General features: G+C 38.5%; 1 protein-coding gene across 1 annotated transcript; it reads left to right on the top strand.

Annotated features, from left to right (window-relative positions):
• The first annotated feature begins 8,715 nt into the window (after positions 1–8,715).
• LOC141899947 (cytochrome P450 3A29-like) lies at positions 8,716–19,532 on the top strand. The gene is made up of 14 exons (XM_074786588.1): positions 8,716–8,742; positions 9,576–9,661; positions 9,969–10,065; positions 10,157–10,209; positions 10,305–10,401; positions 12,450–12,572; positions 13,108–13,196; positions 13,430–13,581; positions 13,770–13,897; positions 14,092–14,409; positions 15,021–15,167; positions 15,315–15,403; positions 16,531–16,677; positions 16,983–19,532. The coding sequence occupies exons 2-14, from the start codon at positions 9,606–9,608 to the stop codon at positions 17,239–17,241; spliced, it is 1,755 nt and encodes a 584-aa protein (XP_074642689.1). The 5' UTR covers positions 8,716–8,742; positions 9,576–9,605; the 3' UTR covers positions 17,242–19,532.
• Positions 19,533–19,890: the final 358 nt, after the last annotated feature.

Raw genomic sequence — 19,890 nt, 5'->3', positions numbered from 1 at the left:
GCCATGTTGAATCGAAACAGTGTGGCGGCAGCACCAGACGGGCCGGGCCTGCTTACTAGGGCATCGGGCGTTGTTAGATCCAGGACCCGAAATAGAGCACTTTTCCAAAATCTTCTATATCCTATAACAAAAATGAAAAATTCGAAGGTTAAGTTCATATATAAGCGAATAAATCTAAGTGAAGAGCCTGCTTAAAATGGCTGAACAGAAATGTATGGCACAGTTTTCGCCCAGCCAAGACACTACACAAGGCCAAACTTTTTAAATAATCACACCTTTAAAAAGGAGGGTATCCCAGTACAATGACAGTACATCTGAGCCGAATATTGAAGGGAATCCCCGCTGTCTTTGCTACCCTTACTCCAGACAAAATCAGGGAATCCCCCCTTCATAGTGTCTAAGGACACAGTTCGTCACGCTTTCGTAGAATTAGGACAACATTTATGGGGACTTCTTTTCAATCTCATTTTAGCATTATGCCACTCACCCACCCTCTGAGGAATAGAGGAAATTAGGTTCGAGTAAATTGTGAAGGCGACACTTTTCCATGATCTCGACATTTCTATTTTGATTCTGATTTCTAATTGTGGGATCACTGACGCTCGTTTCTGGTATTCATTTGCCCGTTTCTAAGTTTCTTTTTATAACCTCATCAGAAACTTAAGATTATTTTGCCTGGGCTAAAATACGTATTTCTGTGAGATTGTTTGTCTAGTCACAGACAATTCGCTGGAAAGATTATGGAAACGTTTTTTGTGAGCTATCCACCTCGAAAAACCAATAAACATATCATACAAATGCTCCTTTTTCCGCTACTTTCATGAATTCCGTTACTAAAATATCTATTTTATTGCAAGTCAAACACAAGCACCTATGAAACTATAGTTCAGAAATCTAATATTTTTGTGAAATGATATGAACCAAAAAAACTAAAATGAACTTCCGTAGAAATCGGAACATTCGTCGTTTATTGCACAACATTTATTAATCCTAGAATTAATAAGAAAATATGTTCATTTAGAGAATGTATTTTTTCGGAGATCTATTTCAAGATATTTCTTCCTTTCTTAATAATATCGGCAAATTTGCAAGGGGCACATGACTTATAAGTATGAATCTAACAACAAAGTTTTTAATCTTTCTTTTTTTTTGGGGGGGGGGGGGCAGGTTTAAGCGTCGTGGCCACAGCTTGTCAGTTCAGTAGTATTCTTTAATGTGGTATTTTGATATGATAAATCGACATGGAGCACGTACGTAATGTACGAAAAGTTGTATATCGACACAGTACGCACATGAAACGCATCGCTTGTCTAGTTTATCATAGAGATATCTTTTATTGAGGGATGTTTATGTATTAGACAAAAATAACTATAACAAAGATCCAGATCGTAGCCTTCACTCTGTGTATCAGTCATATTAGACGCGCTTATCTTCATCGTCGAACAAATAATCACAAACCAGACCGTCGTTATCGGATCGATGCAGGTGAATGGGGCACAATTCAATCGTGTGTTGACATATATTTTTTCGGCGATCAAAAAATACCGGGTCAGCAGCTGTTAGACATTCGCTGTATAGATATCACTAGATATTGCTCGACAGTGATGTCACTATACGCCCACGCTAACAAACTGAATGTACCGGTAGGACAGTCCACAGTCTAGTACTGAAATGATGACATTTTGATGGTTGTAGAACATTTTTGCCCTGTTGATGTTCAAGGAGGAGAATTAATTGGCTGAATATATACTGAAGATCTTTATTTGAGCAAAATCAGTTTATTTGATTTCGATGAAATGTCAGTATACTGCCGATACCCGAGCCAAATATTGTTTTTGTGACATTGATTAGGCCTATACTTTTAGCGTCATTCTGAGTTCTTGAATGAGACTGATTAGAATGAACCAAATGAGGAAAGATCAATTCCCTATATGACGTAATGATGAGGACGAGAATATCGGAGCGAAGGAATTCTTGAATACACAATTTTCACAAATGTATCCACGCGAATGGAAATTCGACATAAACAATCCGTATCCACTCCAGAATCCAGAATAGTTCTGATAAAAAATCCTACACCACAATATGAAATTGCAGCACATGCCATCACTTGAAAGTCATTTAAAAATATATTTGCGAATGTGGAAGAAGGTGGGCGGCATTTTTGGACGATCGATTTCCTTATACCAGTTCTCATTTGACATCGAAAATGTTTTAGTAAACATTTTTCCTGTGTTGTCGAACATCCAGATTAAGACAAGAAAACATGTTCAATACGAAAAATAGCCCTCGGGCCTGCGCCGCGTACTGCGCGTGACTTACTGAGAGATATGTAATAAATCAACTGAACATGTCACATATATAATTCAACCATAAATCAAAAATCTCAAAGGCTAGAGTCCTTTATAATTACACCTGTCATTTCACGGAATTGTGAATGATTGTACACGTCATTATAGATACAATTGAAGCGCGCACGAGCAAAATGGCGCTAAGCCAGAGCTCTTAAAGCGTAACGGAAAATAATCGAATTCGGAGCCAAACGTGCGCCGCCCTGGACAAGTTATGAATATCCCGTTATACTCGTCTGTGGATTTTCTCTGGACAGCAAAATCTAGGGTCCGGCAAAGTCTTAAGCATGTTTTTGGCGGCCGGTCCTCGTTGCCCGTCTATAGGTCCGATTCCTAAACAAATAAAGTAGTGTACGGGGCCAGGTGGCACGTTGTAGACAAATATACCTATCTACAAAGCTCTCGTTTCAAGTCGCACTTTAGATAAATAAATTTACTTCTGTGGTCCCCAACCTATTTTCAATACAAACGTAGTAGTATTAATTCCCTTGTAGGAGGAGGAGTGTAGTTTAACGTATCGTAGAACGCTTCGGATCTTTGCGCGGTGGTTGCAAATTCCGATGCCGATCTAGAATTTCTCAGCCAGTCAAGCATATAGTTGATTGCTCTTACCAAGACAGGCAAGTACCGACGAATGAATAAGTCGAGTCGTAATTGTTCGCGTCTGAGGACTAAATAACCATCGGAGGACTCCTCATATCGGAACCTGATCGGGTACGTTATCACATTGTCTATTGGTACACCGTTAATCATACGTATATTATATATATCACGAGGCCTTGGTTGCACACAGAATTGTTGAATCCATTCAATGCCTTTAATGCTGATCTTTTATCAGATTAAAACCTTGCTTCAGGTTATCCAACGTGATAGTTCTGAGTTGAATTAACTTTCAAGTGAAAATTGAAATTTTCAAACATCTATTCATTTGAATTTAAACTGCAAAAAAATTCATTTGAATCCAAACTTTTGACCCGTTCTGCAGAACGATGAGTACACTGTTTCATCGGTTTGCGAAACTATCAAATGAGATGGGAAGTCGGTCGTACTGTAAAACGGGCCCATGTCTAGAAATAAACCGCAAATCCGGACCCTGGACTCTTACTTGTCTGGTTAGTCAATAGAGTTAGTTTAAACAATCAATCAAACGACTCTCCAGTTTAGAAAGTGAAATTATAACCTGGTTTATTCAGGTTTCCTTGGGTTTAAAGGTGAAAAATTTAGGCACATAATGATAAAGTAGCGTCAACTAATTAGTTTAGCTAAATCTTGATGATCTATGATGTAAACTCAACTTATATATCATGTACGTAATGTACTCCATAACGGAAACCCCACTTGATCCCCATTCCGAGCGCGACGTCATTAAACGACATTGCATTTCACTTTGAAGGACAAACCACTTTTCAAACTGGCTTTCTCATAATCGAAAATACTTAAGTTAAACCTCAGGGTTTCAGTAGTCTTCTAACTCCAAGGTGAAACGGGTGTTACTTCTTCTGAACAAAGTACCGCTCTATACACGGTCGGATCCTTCAAATCTGATCCCCTATACGATAAAGTTCTTCGAAAATGCGGTCATTGTAAAAAATACGCGCATCCCATGACGAACCATGAAAAACTAACATTTTCATCGTCCCGGTTGTCTGTTTATATTGAGTCAAAATTACCTGTGTTAAACTCGACAGGATTGGATTTAACTCTGATAATATACTACACGATATCTGATTACCCCACGTGCATTTATGTGCTATACGCCGCAGAGCATTCCTGATAGGTAAGAGCCCTTCCTGCGGATCGGGGCTTTTAAAACGTTCGTAGATGTTACGTTTACAAATAGTTCGTAACGGGGCCCTGTAAAATGATCGCCTAGAGTGGGCACCCATTCCGAAGTATACATAGATGTATACTCAAATCCAACGAAGCCGAAATTACCTTCATCCCGAGAGAGAGTTGTATCTTACTTATGAACCAGATTCAGGTTTGTTGACGCATGCGTGTTAGTATTATACACCATCTTGTTTATTACCGAAGAAGTCCCGTACATAATCGATGAAGTCCCACAATTCGAATTCTATATGATATAATTTATTAGAATGTAATTTATTAAAACGAAACCACGACGTTTCGGCTGTTGACTAACAGCCATCGAATTGCGAAAAAAATTTCGAATTGTGGGACTTCTTCGATTATCTACAGTATATACAAGGATTAGAGTGTTTTATTCGACTACTAATCATCTTGTATCTTTTGAAGGAAAATAAAAACCTGTGCACGCAAGCGACGTAAAATTAGATAACAATATTGCACTAATCGAACTCTCACGGGTCGAAGGTCAATTCAACACACCCAGCTGAAACAAATATTTGCTCGCCGGCCGGTTCCCAGCTTGTATAGATTCGTCGAAATTTTCTCTTGCATAAAGGATTAAATTCGATAACGTACTTCTTAATAATTTACCAAATTTTAAACAAGAGGCCATTCGGTACAAGTTACGTCGCGTGCTCTTCGAGCGTACTAAGAACGTGCATGAATGAATATTACCAACTTGATATTACGTACCATGAGTCAATATTTGCAGTGCTGATCATAATCTTTCGACATTATCGTAATAAAATATATTACAAACTTTATAATCCGAAAGTTAAAGCAATACTATAAAGATGAAATATTGGGTCAAGGGCAATGTTGCGCACTCATTACTGAATTCAAAAAGTGGTCCTAAATAATATGATGAAACTGGTCGTCAGATTGGCTACGACAATTATCAATATGGACTTGGACTGGTCTTCAAATCTATAACCCTTGACCGTGCAACACCCCGCGCATGACCCGATTCCACACTCTGTAAGACGTTTAATTTGACTGATATAAGACCGTACATGGTTAGGTTCTTCATCTTCAGTAGTAACACTTTTCGCATTGCAGTATTTATTTACAGTATTTCGCATAATTGATAAACTAATTTTGAAAGACCGAATATAACAAGCAAATCAATTTGAAATATGTGGTCCGGGCAAAAAGTGTTGTGGGGATATTGACGAATACACAGGAATCAACGAATTCAAAGCTCCGCTGAGACATCCGAATTATGCGCATCGTTTTTTTACATTCAGTTTGAACGGATATTCTATTTATGTATACCCTCTCAGGATAAGGGCGTAATATTTATGTCGAACTTTACAATCTGCCGGATAAGTACTTCGGGGCAGGACATTCTATCGAGAATGAGAAGGGTATTTCCGAAATGCTTTCCGATATCATCGCGGAATTTGCGATATTCCAAGGTTACAGGCCGGCGTTGTGTTGCGTTCGCAGATGGGGCACAACGCAGCGGTTACTCTTCAAACAAATCTCTGGTCAATGCGTTGATGTTTAACAGGTTGCGCGCTATCAAATTATAATCAATTTTATTGACGAAACATCGAAATGATAAAACGTCTCCAGCGCCGTTAGAATTCGAAATTGTTTCCACCGGCGATGATCATGTTTACGGCATAAAGCAAGCATTCCTACCCCAGCCAGGATAAACAGGGTTCATTCGGTGCAGTAGCGCAAGCTTTTACTTTTCGTAGAATCCGCACCTCTTCACATTGTAGTGGATTTTAATCCAACGTTCGTTATTAATATATATGCCGTTGATTTAAGGAGAGCGAGTTTAGAGTGGGATGAAAATGAGAATTTAGAAAAAATGTTTACCCACGCTTTATACGTTCGAAGGACAGAAATACACTGCGAAATCTAAATTAATACGAGACTGACTACTTACCACAAATATTTTGTCTTAGATAAGCGATGTTCCTGCTACTGAAATAAGGTAATGTCTTTTGCATGAATATGTGGATTTCAATACTCAATTATGATTTGATCGATTCTAACTCGAAACGAATCTAAAGACAGTCTTAGTAATGAACTCAAGCTATCGGCCGGGATAAAGGCAATATCAACTGATGGCTTTATACACGGATCTAGAGTCTGATTCAGGAAGGGTTGCAACCCCAAAATAGGGCATCTCATAATAAAAACGGCACCCGAAAGAAAGATGTTCTATTCTTTTTGGAAATACAGAGGACGAGCATATGAATTTAAACTTTTTCAGTTCAAAATTTCTAGTTTTCCTGTGAAATTTCAGGGCAATTTGACGTTTTCAGGGGGAGGGTGCGCACCCCTGCATCCTCCCTTTAGATACGCCCCTGCTATAGTTTGTCTTTAGAAATATCAAATGCGAAAAGGTATCTCTCTTCAACAAACATTCGAGATTATTGAAGAAATCCCACAATTCGAATTCTACATGTCAAAATTAAAATTTGTGGGATTTATTGAACAAAGCGTACACGGATTAGGGTATTTATTCGATTACTAACATTCGAGATTTTTGAAAAAAATCTTTAGACGAGAATAGCTTCGAGAACGAACGAGAAATGACCGAGCCGAAACGATCGAGCTTTAGAAATCGTTTGACCCGAGGCGCGAGATAATTTCCGGTTGTTAAAGTTTCCCGATAAAATTCGCATCAAATTATCACTATCACAATTTGCAAGTACGAGAAAATGATCGAAATGGATACCAATTCAGACCAGGGAACTGTCACCAAGAAGAAAATTGCTCTCCAAACGTGGAGCACCAATTTCCGAGACTTATATAGGCGCACGAACAACGTACGGTTCCTTTAAAGATTCATACACATATTCTTCTATTACTTTTAACCCCAAAACCACTATTTCACTGTTTTCGGGTTAAATAAGGCTGTAGACTTTAATCCTCTTTTTCAGAATTACATCTTTTTTCGTAAAAAGACACGATCCATATAGTAGGAAAATGGTGATTCGAGGTTTTTTTCCAAGGGCAACTGTGCGCCGAGCGGTCGATCTATTGAGAGGTTTTCAAAATCGCAGTTATATAAAAGAAATTTCTTAAAAATCATTTCAGTCCAATATATATATATATATATATATATATATATATATATATATATATATATATATATATATATATATATATATATATATATATATAGCTGTACTGGCTGACCTGTTGCCAGAGGAAATATCATTAATACGGATTCTCACGGCAAGACGATTTTGAAAAATGATTATTGTTGGCGGGCTGCGCGCCGGCCGAGACTGATTAATGGAAAAACTCGTTTGATTCTCAGCCGCTGGCACTCTGTCATCTCAATCACTTCGAAAGTGTATTCATTGCGACGACTTAATAATGAAACATTAAAAATAATAAATCGTATTGTTGTTCTGTGTAGTATTCAACTGGTTTGAACTGTCACATTTACGAAACAGACAATAATTGTCATAACGATTTGCCCCCGGAAGATTTATGTATAAAAATACTTCTCTGTTATAATGCGAATTATACATTCAGCACTCGCGCGTCGATTCACGGGCTTACAGTGCGATTTTCAACATTATTCATTCAGACAGAAGCAAATGTTCCTTCTAGAACCATTTGAAACAACACGAAAAGGAAACGCTTCAATGCTTGAAAGCAGTGACAAATGTACTTCTTTGATCTGTTTTTTTTTCCGCACCGATAACAAGGTAAACGAGTGCGCGTTTGTGTCGTCATTCAGCTGAGCTCGCTGTCTTTTCCTGCCTTGTGATATCGCACAGTCCAAATATCACATGCGCCTGCTTAGGGGATGGCGCTCACAAGGCAGTTACGTGTATCAAATGTCACTCTAAATGCATTTCCACAATACTGTTATCAATTCCGAGAAAATTACGTCCCCAAGACCTTTACAAAAAACGAGGATTTGTCAACATTTACACAACGGTGAAACCACATCAGTTTTCCTTTGAAGGGAAATATTTTGTAGTGGAGCCCGGATAAATAAATATATTTACCATCCGGCTTTGTGGCAAATAAAGAACGTAAAATTGGGCTTTAGAGACGGTGCTTAGCCAGAAAACTGTAAAAAGCAATTTCCATCTTGAGTATCGTTACACAATTACAATGGAATATCATCAACAACAATGAGCATCGATGGGTCTCGATAGACGCGGCTATCTAACGTTTGCATATCGAAAAAGACATTTTTTTCTCATCTCAGAAATACATGTATGATAAACGACTAAAACAGTTATCTACTTGCCCGGTACTTAGCTTCGTGACTTACGACCTATGAACATCAAGTACACAATTATTGACTAAAATTTATATATCGATTTGACTTTTTCCTATCGCGACACGTTTTTTGGCACTTATTTGAATTCAGGTAGCCATGTTCTGTACGTAGTGCACCTAAATGGCAATCTTTTATCGTGACAGTACTAAGTAAACTCAACTCTTCACTGATAACGAGTATATAAATAATCCCCGTTTAAGAATTAAAGCATTTTCTTGCGCTGGTTGTCGACGACCGAGGCAGGGCGCGCAGGTAAGCAAAAATCAATTCTGTCAATTTGTAAAATAGGCAATAATACCGCTATTTCAATAACTGCGGTTTGTTCAAATATTGTCGCATTGTGCGGTTAGCTTCGATGAATAGCTTGCCATTTGACGTTGTGGAGAAAAACATATTTTCCTTTCGAAGATCGGCTTCGCAACGTGACTTTTACTAACTGCTGTGCGCGCTGTCATGAAAAGGAAAAGTCGAACGAACGTTCGTCGCGCACTTGAGGATCACGTCTTTAAAGGGGAGTGAACTAAAATAACACAGGCCATTATCATCAAAATGTCGTGCCAACCAATACTCGCGTTTGAGCGCTCGCTAATCGGCGAAGTGGTTGGCCGAGCCTCTTGACGGTTTCAATACGTCAGTAACACTTTTCGACAGTAACGCTAGAACATTGTAAGTACGATAGCGCTACTAATGGCATTACGTCGGCGAGCGGTATTAGATCTATCGGTATATATCTAGCTTTGGTCACCGGGAAAGCATCGTAGTTGGCGCCGAGTCGTCGTTGGCGAGTACGAGCACGAGAGCGCCGAAAAGTGCAAGTCCGTTCGTCTTTTTACGAAAGAAACCCGCTGTTTACACGGAATTTCATGCGAATACACGCACCGGTAGGGGGTTGCCAATTGTGGTAAATTTGCATTATTTCCGAATGTTTCTTTCATACTGCGCGCGAATGCTCACGGGTCGCTTCGTCGCGGCGCCGATAAACAACTTACCACAGAAAACACAGCTCGGGGCGACCTCGCGTTTTTCGGAGAAATATTGATCAACATGATTTTCAATTCTCTCAATCTTCTCAATCTTCTTCGCAGGCTGTAGATTCCAACACACTCGACGGCAACATGTTCGCGACGAGCGTTTTACTAGCGATCGCAGGCGCCCTAGGAATTTTCTACTGGTGAGTATAAATGTATTCTTTGAATAATGTACAGTGGAACCTCGTTACAACGAACTTCACCGGACCAGAAAATATGTTCGTTATAACCGATAGTTCGTTTTTATATCCAGTATTAAATTAATCAAATTTTCTTACTTGGGACGAAATTCTATATTTGTAATATCCGATGAATCGTTGTATCCGAGTTCGTTATAACGAGGTTCCACTGTATGATGTATTGAATGAACTTTTAATTGGTAAAGTTACCTTTTTTTAAAATTCAAAAGTATCTTTTTGATCGTAAAATCCTGTCATATTTTCAATCCAGGTATCGAAAATCAAAACTTCTCTTTTTGAAAAAAGTCGGAATCGATGGGCCTCAACCTGACGTATTTTTCGGTAACTTGGCTGAAATGGCAAACAAAGTAAGATATCCATATCCAAAATTTCACTCGTAGATTCTTAAGATATCGCATCGGAGACAATGAAATATGACGTTTTTATTTTGTTTTTCAGCCTTTGTTTAGACTGTATTTGGATTGGAGGCAAAAATACGGCAACGTATTTGGGTAAGTTTCGTTGGATTGCGTGCGCGTGTTTTCGAAGTTTCTTAAAAAAATACTTTCGTATCCAAAATGAACTAATATCGATTTAAATTTTCCAGGTATTACGAAGGCCCGGTTCCCGTGATCGTTACGTCGGATTTAGAGATTCTGAAACAAGTGTTCGTGAAAAAATTCAGCAACTTCCACTCCAGAAAGGTAAGCCTTTGCATCATTTATATATGTTGCGTATATACGTCTAGTAGACCTTAAATCATCTCTTGACTAATACGCAGTTCCTTCGCCAAAGCGACAGTGACAAACAACCAACTTCTATCAAATTGATAAACGTTCTCTTCTGATCGCGTGTACATCCAATTTTTCCGCGACTATTCGATCAGCCTCAGGCGCTAGTAGGGATGAATAATTTGATAACATCTTCGGCATCAACGACGCCAATTTTGATAAATCTGGGGCTTAGAACATAGATAGCGATATATACCGATAATGATAATTTATCATGTGCACTATAAAACGACTTTTCCAAAAAGACATCCATATTGGGATCCCTTGAATTTATTGCGTGTCTGTCTGCTAGACACTCCCGAATAAGAAAACTGCCTCCAAAATCCCCTCTGACATTGTAATAGTGCCAAAAAGTGTTTGATCCATATAACTATGGGAGATGGAGCTGGTAGAAATTAGATTCATACAATCGGTGAGCGATACGGACTTTCTTGGTACATGGAAAGGCAACATCTTGGGGCTTCGGACGCTGGGTGTTGTCACCCTGACAGCAGGTGCAGTGTTGCAATAATCGGTTATCAAGGTGCTACACTTTTATTTAGAGAATATGGCAGTGAAATATCTAAAGTATAGTACGATGATGTCATAATAGGGGATTTAACTGGCGGGCCTCTTTTAATAGCGACGATTTTGCTACGATAGCTACGATGGCATCGCAAAATGGCAACGAAAAGAAACTTTGTAATTTGCGACTGCTTAAGGCAGTGAACGATATCGATTCCAGTCTACATATAAAAACGAGGGCATAATTGGTGACAATATAGCAAGTATTCAAGTGTACTGCCGGCGGGAGAGATAGGAGTACTAAAAAAGAAAAAATCAAGCCAAACAGTAGTTTTGGAGAGCGTGATTTCAATAGCAATTAATCACTTTCAGTATCGACGATTTTTCAAGTATGTTTTCATTTGAGTACCGTAGAGCAAAAACAAAACAAGTGTCTGTTTACTATGGAATGTAGCCTTTTGATAGATAACTTAATGTCAAGTGTTGTGTCTTTCCCCTCCTTTAATATAATGCAGAGTGATATGAACTCGATTCGTGGGGGTGAACGTGGTGCATTATTCGACGCGATACGACTTCTTCGGTAATCGTATTTTTTCACTTGATCAAAATAATCTTCGCCGAGTTGTATGGACGCGCCCGTGACTGCCTTGCGGCTGATCGAATTTCGAGCACATTTCTGTCTCGGCTTATTATTGAGAACCGATGCCGTGAGGAAATCACGGTATTATCGATTCTTCGCGCGCGGCCCCGCGCCGCAAGTTCGGAATGTGACCTTAGAATAGTTGAGGCTAATGATTTTGCCTCTGTTGGTATCGGATTTAACCGATTTTTTAAATGTTCGGTTGAATAAATAATGATATCGGATCTTAAGTAACCTGTACCCTACTTACTTGAAGGTGACCTTTCCCCCAGTGCGTTATAAATACACTGACTTTAATTCACACGTCAAAAATATATATATCTGGGATGCATATCGGTGATCCAGTTTTGAATTCATTGCTCGCAAGAGATTCTGATCTTCCTAACGAAACCTTCTGATGTTGAATTATCGCCTGCCCAACCGCTCTTTGTTGAGGGCAATCATCCACCCGAACAAGACACGGGTCATTTTCTAATCTAATGAACTGCATTTTAAGTGAAACCTAATGTTTTTCCAAACACAATATAACGCTTCGGCAAAATACCGCCACCTGAATGGAATATTTCAATTTCAGTACTTATTTCGCGGAAGAGCAGAAAAATAAAATCAAGAAAGTTTAACCATTCAAAAACGAAAAAAAACAAATTTACAAATGTAGTAGGGGAAGGGAGGGGGCGGGGAGGGGGGGGGGGGTTGCGAGGGATGGAGGGAGGGAGAATAAAGAAAGAGAAGACGGGAGCAAAAAATGAGAAATTGATCTCAATGAGTAACAATATCAAATCTATCCGTCTGTAGCGCGATTTCCATTTTCTTCCAGTATTATCCCCTTCAACCGGACCCAGACGACACGGCTGTGCACATGTTATCGGCCCAGGGAGAAAGGTGGAAACGATTGCGCACGATAATAAATCCAACATTCAGCGCGACTAAGATGAAATTGGTAAAGATTAACTTCTCGTTTCAAATCGTGGGGATACCCGGCTCGGAATGCCACACCCGTATCCCTACAATGTTTCGAACAAAAATCGAATTTCTAGATAAAGCCATAACAAAACAATACACACAATTCATTTTGAGATAAATACATTCTATTGACACGATCGCTGATTCATTCGCAGATTCATTTCAGCCTCATCGGGTATGATTAAGTGAACTATGCACATAGGGCATATAAGCCACAAAAATATCTGCGGGCTGATCACTTTATCACACCTGATGAGGCTGAAATAAATCGACGAAATCGATCGTAATGTTAGAATATATTCATCTCAAAATGAATTATGTTGTTGTTATGATTTTGTTATTTGTTGTCAAATCTACCCAATTTTGTACTTTCGAATTTTCGATACCAAAATCGACCATATCTGCGAACAATTCTTTCACCATTGAACAGTTCGATATATATTTAAGAATAAACTTGATATTGAACACCACGTTCCACGTTTGATTTAAGTTGTAATAATTTCTTTTCGTAGATGTCGCCCTTAATTCATAGGTCAATCGATGACATGATGGATAAACTAAAAGCGCACAATGAAACTGGAGAACCGATTGAAATATATTCGTAAGTAACCAACCAACGTCCATTTTGGTATCACGTATCACGATATGGCGTCGTTGTCACATGGCCGTCCGTTTTGAATACCGGAATGGTCAGAATAATTCAACTAAAAGTCTGGCGCAGACATGCAAAAATGATGGCATTTCCAATTACATCTAATATGCTAATTGATATCAACACGATTCATAATTGATGAATAGTAATTTGTATATTCAACTTTCTCTTCTTTTCCGAAGACGTTATCAAGGTTTGACCCTAGACGTGATCGGCAGCTGCGCATTCGGAATGGACGTACAGTCGCAGAAAGACCCGAACGACCCGTTCTTATTCCGGTGTCGACAAATATTCATGGATGGCTCGACGAGGCCGTTCCTTCTTATGATAGCTCGTAAGATAGTTTTACCACTCATTTTAATTCCCTCATCAATTAAAAGTTCAATAGATCAATATGCCACAAATCATTATTGGAATCCCGTAAATTTTGTTTTGTTAATGATAATGATAATGATAATATTTATTTACACAAGATATCTCAACAGACCTAACAAATTACAGATATAAAACATTGTTTTGTAGTACTGATCCCCGAGTTCGGAAAGTTCTGGAATTTATTGCTGAAATTGATCCACCAATTCAAAGAGGACCCGACGAAATGGCTGACTAGCGCGCTTGCGAACATTATTACACTTCGTAAAAATGAAGAAGTACGTATGTACTTTATTAACAAAAACTGCAGGTTTTATTAGTTAATGAGAGAATATCAAAGTTCCCGTTGCCATGGAAACTCATTTCATATTCATAATATACTGATGGCTGATCTTCGAGAAAAAAAAGAAGATAACTCGAATGCCCCCGAGGAGGAGCCGTGAATGACAAGGCATTTGATTGAATTTTTCAGTACCGGCGAGTAGACCTATTGCAGCTAATGCTCGACGCCGAAGAAGTGTCGACGCGAAGCTATTCCAAATTGACGATGACGCGAGATTCAAATACGCGAATCAGCACGGATGGCAGCGACGAGGACGAAATCGGCGTCAAACAAGCGAACGGCACTCACGCGGATAACAACCGGGCCAGCTGCTCGCCACGTCTGAACGGCAAACTAAAAAACGGCCACGTGACGACGACGAACGGCCACGCGAACGGTTACGCGAACGGCACTGCTTACGATTCGGTTTGGAACGACAAACCTCCGAAAAAAGCCTTATCGCACGAGGTACGTATCTAGGCGGAAAAAAAACACGCGAAGAAATATAGTTTCTATCACTTTAGTTTTCAAATGTATTCACATAATAAAGTTGTTTCGCTGTGAAATCATTAAGGGCAAGTTCCAGTGCATATTTTTCGAATAGGAATAGGAATATGTAGACAATCATAGCTCACTCGGGATCATTCTTTGGATGATTGTGGTTCGATCCACCTCTCAATTAGCGAGGCAGCCATGCACTTTGTATATATACCATACCGACTTTTTGTACCCACAAACATACTTGAGAAATATGATAAAATGCGAAGTTAGGTATACAAACGAGCCACAATTTCGAATTTCTTTTGAAAATACAAAACTACATATAAAATGAGTGAGGGGGCCAGGTCAATATAATTTCATCCCTGGTTAGTTGAGTCAGATTTAGTCACCCAGCAGGTAAGAGATAAAACCAACTCCTAGACCATCGGAACTAAGGTCGTTTTTACCGCATTCTTGTTTTCGTGTTTTTCTGGTATCATGGATATCGTGTGTACGTGCGTTCGTGCGTGCGTGCGTAATATCATCATTATCATCATCATCTTCTATAATCAATTTCGGTGTCTTTTTTTCTGTGCTAGGAAATCAAAGCTCAGTCGGTGTTATTCTTACTCGCCGGATATGAAACGACGAGTACGGCGATGGCGTACATCACATACGAGCTGGTTATGAATCCACCGGTTCAAGAAAAGCTGCAAGAAGAGATTGACCGGCTCTGCCCGAAAGAGGTAAAGGGTTTTTCGTCTCTGAAATAATTCTACGACTAAAACCAGAATATCGTGATTTCGATATCAAATTATCTTGGATAATGTACAAATAATCGGTGCTTTTGATTTACTGTGAAAACTGGTTAAAACTTTCTTTTCCGGTTCCAGGCCGAGTTGACCTATGATATGGTTCATAATATGCCGTATATGGAAATGGTTATTTCCGAGGTTTTACGGAAATACCCACTCGTATCGACGTAAGTTGCCGAGCCCGATAAGGCTTTCTTTTTAATTACTTGGAGCAGGGATTGTTTTTCGAGAAATGAACGGGAGGCGAAGGGAAAAAAATAGAAATTATTTTTTTAAATTTTATAATAAGCGTTTCAAAATTGAGGGGAACTGGAGAAAAATAAAATTTATTCATTTTCCACGCATAAACCTCGGAAGGACTGCAGAAAAAATAAAACGTAGTGGAAATTTTGATCAATTTGAATCAATTGTTCGGAGAGACGAAAAATCACGAGATTAAAATCAAGATGAATATAACAACAAAATATTTTTTTCTTGTTGAAAAATTGTGATGAAAACACAAAGGAGGACAAAAAACTGTTTTTATTTGAAGATTTTGCAGAATTCGGGGGGGGGGGGGGTACGGATCCATACTCCAAGCAATTAATAAAAAACGTCTGCGCATGAGTACACGTATTTTGAAAATGAAAATACAACAAAAATAGTTCATAGTTTTGCCTTTCCATTTGGGGCAAAGTTTTGAACTGTCATACATGGACATGTTAAGTTACATAACTTACGTGATAATTTTCAAAAGCGATACCCGGTACAACATTTAAGTACTGTTATAGTACCATACGTCTATCATATCAATAATTACCTACAGCATGATATAGTTCATCACGAGTGATAAATTTCTCAAAAGTCAAGGTCGATCCTGTTACCAACATAAATACACTAGAAACAGCCCAAACCGAAATTTTCCGATTGAAAAAAAAAACTTTGCATCGTGAAAACATGATGTAGCAACATTACGCCTATAGATGATGTTGTTTAGTAATCATTTGGAAATTTGTTGAATGTGCTTTCGAATGTTGGTATACAAATATATTTCTTCGGATAATCGTCGCTTCGTTTGTATGATTAATAACAAGAATGAAGGAGCCAGTTAAAATTCGACTTTTTAGATATGTATACTCGCAACTGGGCACTGGGGTACTTAAATTTCTGAAGATACTTAGAAAACCTGTGCATCGTCCCCCCGGATAGTATGCACAGTTAACAAATGCACGGATGTAGGGATAATGGTACCAATTATGAGGTACGATAGGACTCAAAATACTAAACATGGTGTAATTTTATTCTCATTTTTCAGGATAACTAATAGATTGTGCATGGAGTCTTGTACGATCAATGGTGTTTTCATACCTAAGGGTGCCGTTGTTCAGGCCAATGTTTGGGCGATACATTACGACCCCGATATTTGGGGACCAGTCGATCCAAAAGAGTTTTACCCAGAAAGGTAATCAAATCATAACCAAACTAACGATTTCACCATTATTGCCTAAATAGAGTAATAAGTCTTTTATAACGTTACCCATTGGGACGGATGAAAAATATGGCGTTATAGACAATGGTATTTTCATTGAATTTGAGTTAAATTGGGCAAATTTGTTCTCTGAAATATGTTGGCGTTAAGGGAGCTGTAGCATTGAAAAGTGATGGCGTTATAACGAACTTCGACTGTATTTTCTTTAGAAATTTTCATTTGGTAAAAAATATCGTAAAAACATTTGATATTTGAAATTTTCGTTTTATTTTCTTCAGATTTAGCCCGGATTACCGAGGAGCCAGGCGGCACCCGATGGCGTGGATGCCGTTTGGCGCCGGTCCGAGAAACTGCGTGGGGATGAGATTCGCATTTTTGGAAATGAAATTGTCGCTAGTGAGAATCCTTCAGAATTACACGCTGACACGATGCGAGCAAACTCAAGTGCCGCTCGAATTCAGAGAAGGGGGCACAATCGTACCGCGAGACGGAGTTCAAATTACGATCCACGATCGGCAAAACATCGGTCATCGCTGAAATCCGACTCCGTGTACAAGTATAAATCTAACATGACCACGAACTACCATATATACATATAGAATACGAGTGTTTTGAGCCTTTTAAATCGAATGTTCAAAAGTCACCGACACAAATGTCTCTCGGTTCAGAGGTGAACTTAAGTATTGTAGTGTGTAAATATGTACCCCTAGAATCATCATGGCGGTATCTATCGCATGTACTAGCGGTGAGTTCGAATGGTGCTTTGTTTTGCCATCGAGAAAAAAATTCGACTTTTTAAGATCTCGGGTTAGTGTATCGATTTTAGCTCAAATTCTTAATCTACGGACTAGAATCATCGTCGTTAAAGTATTGGCAATCATGGAATCTATTGACATATTTTGAAATTTTCTACCCGGTTCAGTTGACCGCGAGGTTCAAGTGTAGGCGTTGGTGCCCTGATTGTGGCGCAAGTAAACGAAGTCTCGGGACATCGTTGTAATAATCGATTGAAGTTTGAATGACTTGAATGTAGTTACCGCGAAATTGTGCCGGACCCTAAAACGAGTCCGCGGTTACTTCTCACGTCGATAAGAATGAGATATTGAATGAAAAAAAAAGATTACGAAGATTTTTTTCGTGGCAATCACCGGATACAGTTCTCAATACAACGTATTGATAAAGAGGTATAGGGATGATAATATGGCTTGTTGAATTAAATTAAACTTTTACCCTGGTTACGATAGCTAATACCTTGTTTAATGATATTACGGCTATTTGCATTTATATAGCACAAACTCAGGTTGAGCCAGGGTATTTATCATGAGGCATTCGAAATTGAAAATTTGTTTATATGAATTTTATGTTAATGACGTGCATTGGTATACTTGCTTATTTGTTTGTTTGTTTGTTTCTTGTTAAATGGTTATTAAAGATTATCATCATCATTATCATTATTATCAATGATTACGTAATTATTATTGAAAACATATCATTTGTACATAATCGAAAATTATACTGTGTTGCACAACGCGTCATCGATAAGGCAAACTATATACCTTTTCCATAGTGAAACAAAAATCAAAAATTGACATACTGGATGCGACTGAATCCAGTTTCCACGGATAGTGGTTAGAATCTATTTGACAACGAATAAATATTCGGTCAGAAGATTTGGAAAAAGACTGTTCTTTACATCGGCTCCGTTACCAAAAGAGGTCGAGTCGAACAAGAAATCCACACTTGTATAGATATGAATGAAAAAGCATTGTTTCGAAAAATTAGGAAACCACATCATGGAAAATATCCTATTATGAGATTGTGATGTTGATTATAACTTGAATTAGGCTAGTCCTCTCCTTGAATATCAAAGACTACTGACGACGTTTTTTTTAGATACATTGGTAGCCTATTTTCCAACACGAGATGGGACCTGGGATTTGAATGAAGCGTATTCTATCATTTGGCGGCAGGGAGATATGCAATCGAAAATACACTGATTTCCCCCGGTTATCTATACTTTTAAGGGAGCGAACCTTCGGGGCGGATCTAGGAAAATCCGATAGATTTTGAGATTTATTAGCTATGCCACAGGGATCACACCGTCGGTGTTACGTAGATATTTTTGAAGAAATACATCCAAAAATATGCAATTTCCGAAAGGACGAGTGTCAAATCTATATAGGTTTTAACGATCTTTGTCTTGACGAAAAGGGCATCCTTAATACCTCAATGGAAAGGCAGGGGTTCGTACCCCCGAGACCACCCCCTAAATCCGCCCCTGACCTTGCGAGGTTTATTCTTAAGGCGTACTCCGCAACATTTCAATCGCCTACTTTCAGGAAAACAACAGCGCAGTGTACCGAGTTGAACTATACCGGGGGTATGCGTTATTTGAATAAATCGGGTAAATATATTAATTTGGATGCGAATCGGATCGGTTTGTAATATGCGACCGTTTCACGTCAAAGAAAATTAACATCATCAACGTATACTTAGTGTCAGTAACCGACATAGTGTCTATCCCTTACTGAAACTATTAATTGAGTTAACTCGCTTTTCTCCGGCATATGATAAACATTACTAAATCGATATACATATGTACATATTTGAGCGCTGAAAATGGATAACGTGTTTTGAGTGAAGGTCAGTCTGCGAAAAATGATTTTAATGTTATTGTCCACGTGCATTACGATATATATGATGTAACTTGTTATTGAACCTGGTGATTTGACAGAGAGATGGCTTTGTATTTTAAGTATGAAGAAAATTGATATTTGTAAAAAAAAAATAGATAATAAAGTATTATATATGGTATGATGTTATGTAAACATTGTGTAATTTGTTTTCTCCTTTATTTTCTCTTGTTTTTTTCTTTTTATAGTTTATTAGAGTGTCATCAATATTTTAACAAGTAAAGCCAGCCTATAAAAGGCTTACAAGACACAAATTTTCATACAAATATAACATATTCATGGCGTATTACCGTCACGTCGTAAGGACGCCCTTTCAATATAGATGCAAATATATCTAGTTATTTTATGATTGTGTAGAATTCGAGTTACGACCTCGGTACTTGAAAGGGATGTTATATCAACAGTTAGCACTCCAATTTTGTTGGATAGGTCATTTCTTAAATCGTGATATGCGTTAAATTCACAAAGGAAATGTAATTCTGACTCTAAATAC

Source organism: Tubulanus polymorphus, chromosome 2 (assembly GCF_964204645.1).
Source record: "Tubulanus polymorphus chromosome 2, tnTubPoly1.2, whole genome shotgun sequence".
NCBI lineage: Eukaryota > Metazoa > Nemertea > Palaeonemertea > Tubulaniformes > Tubulanidae > Tubulanus > Tubulanus polymorphus.
This window is presented reverse-complemented; position numbering and strand designations above follow the sequence as displayed.

Excerpts from the sequence above, each read along its gene's own strand:
- LOC141899947 (XM_074786588.1), top strand. The coding sequence starts at position 9,606 with ATGTTCGCGACGAGCGTTTTACTAGCGATCGCAGGCGCCCTAGGAATT. Across the intron at positions 10,066-10,156 it reads TGGCTGAAATGGCAAACAAA|CCTTTGTTTAGACTGTATTT; the intron begins GTAAGATATCCA and ends TTTGTTTTTCAG. Across the intron at positions 15,404-16,530 it reads AAATACCCACTCGTATCGAC|GATAACTAATAGATTGTGCA; the intron begins GTAAGTTGCCGA and ends CTCATTTTTCAG.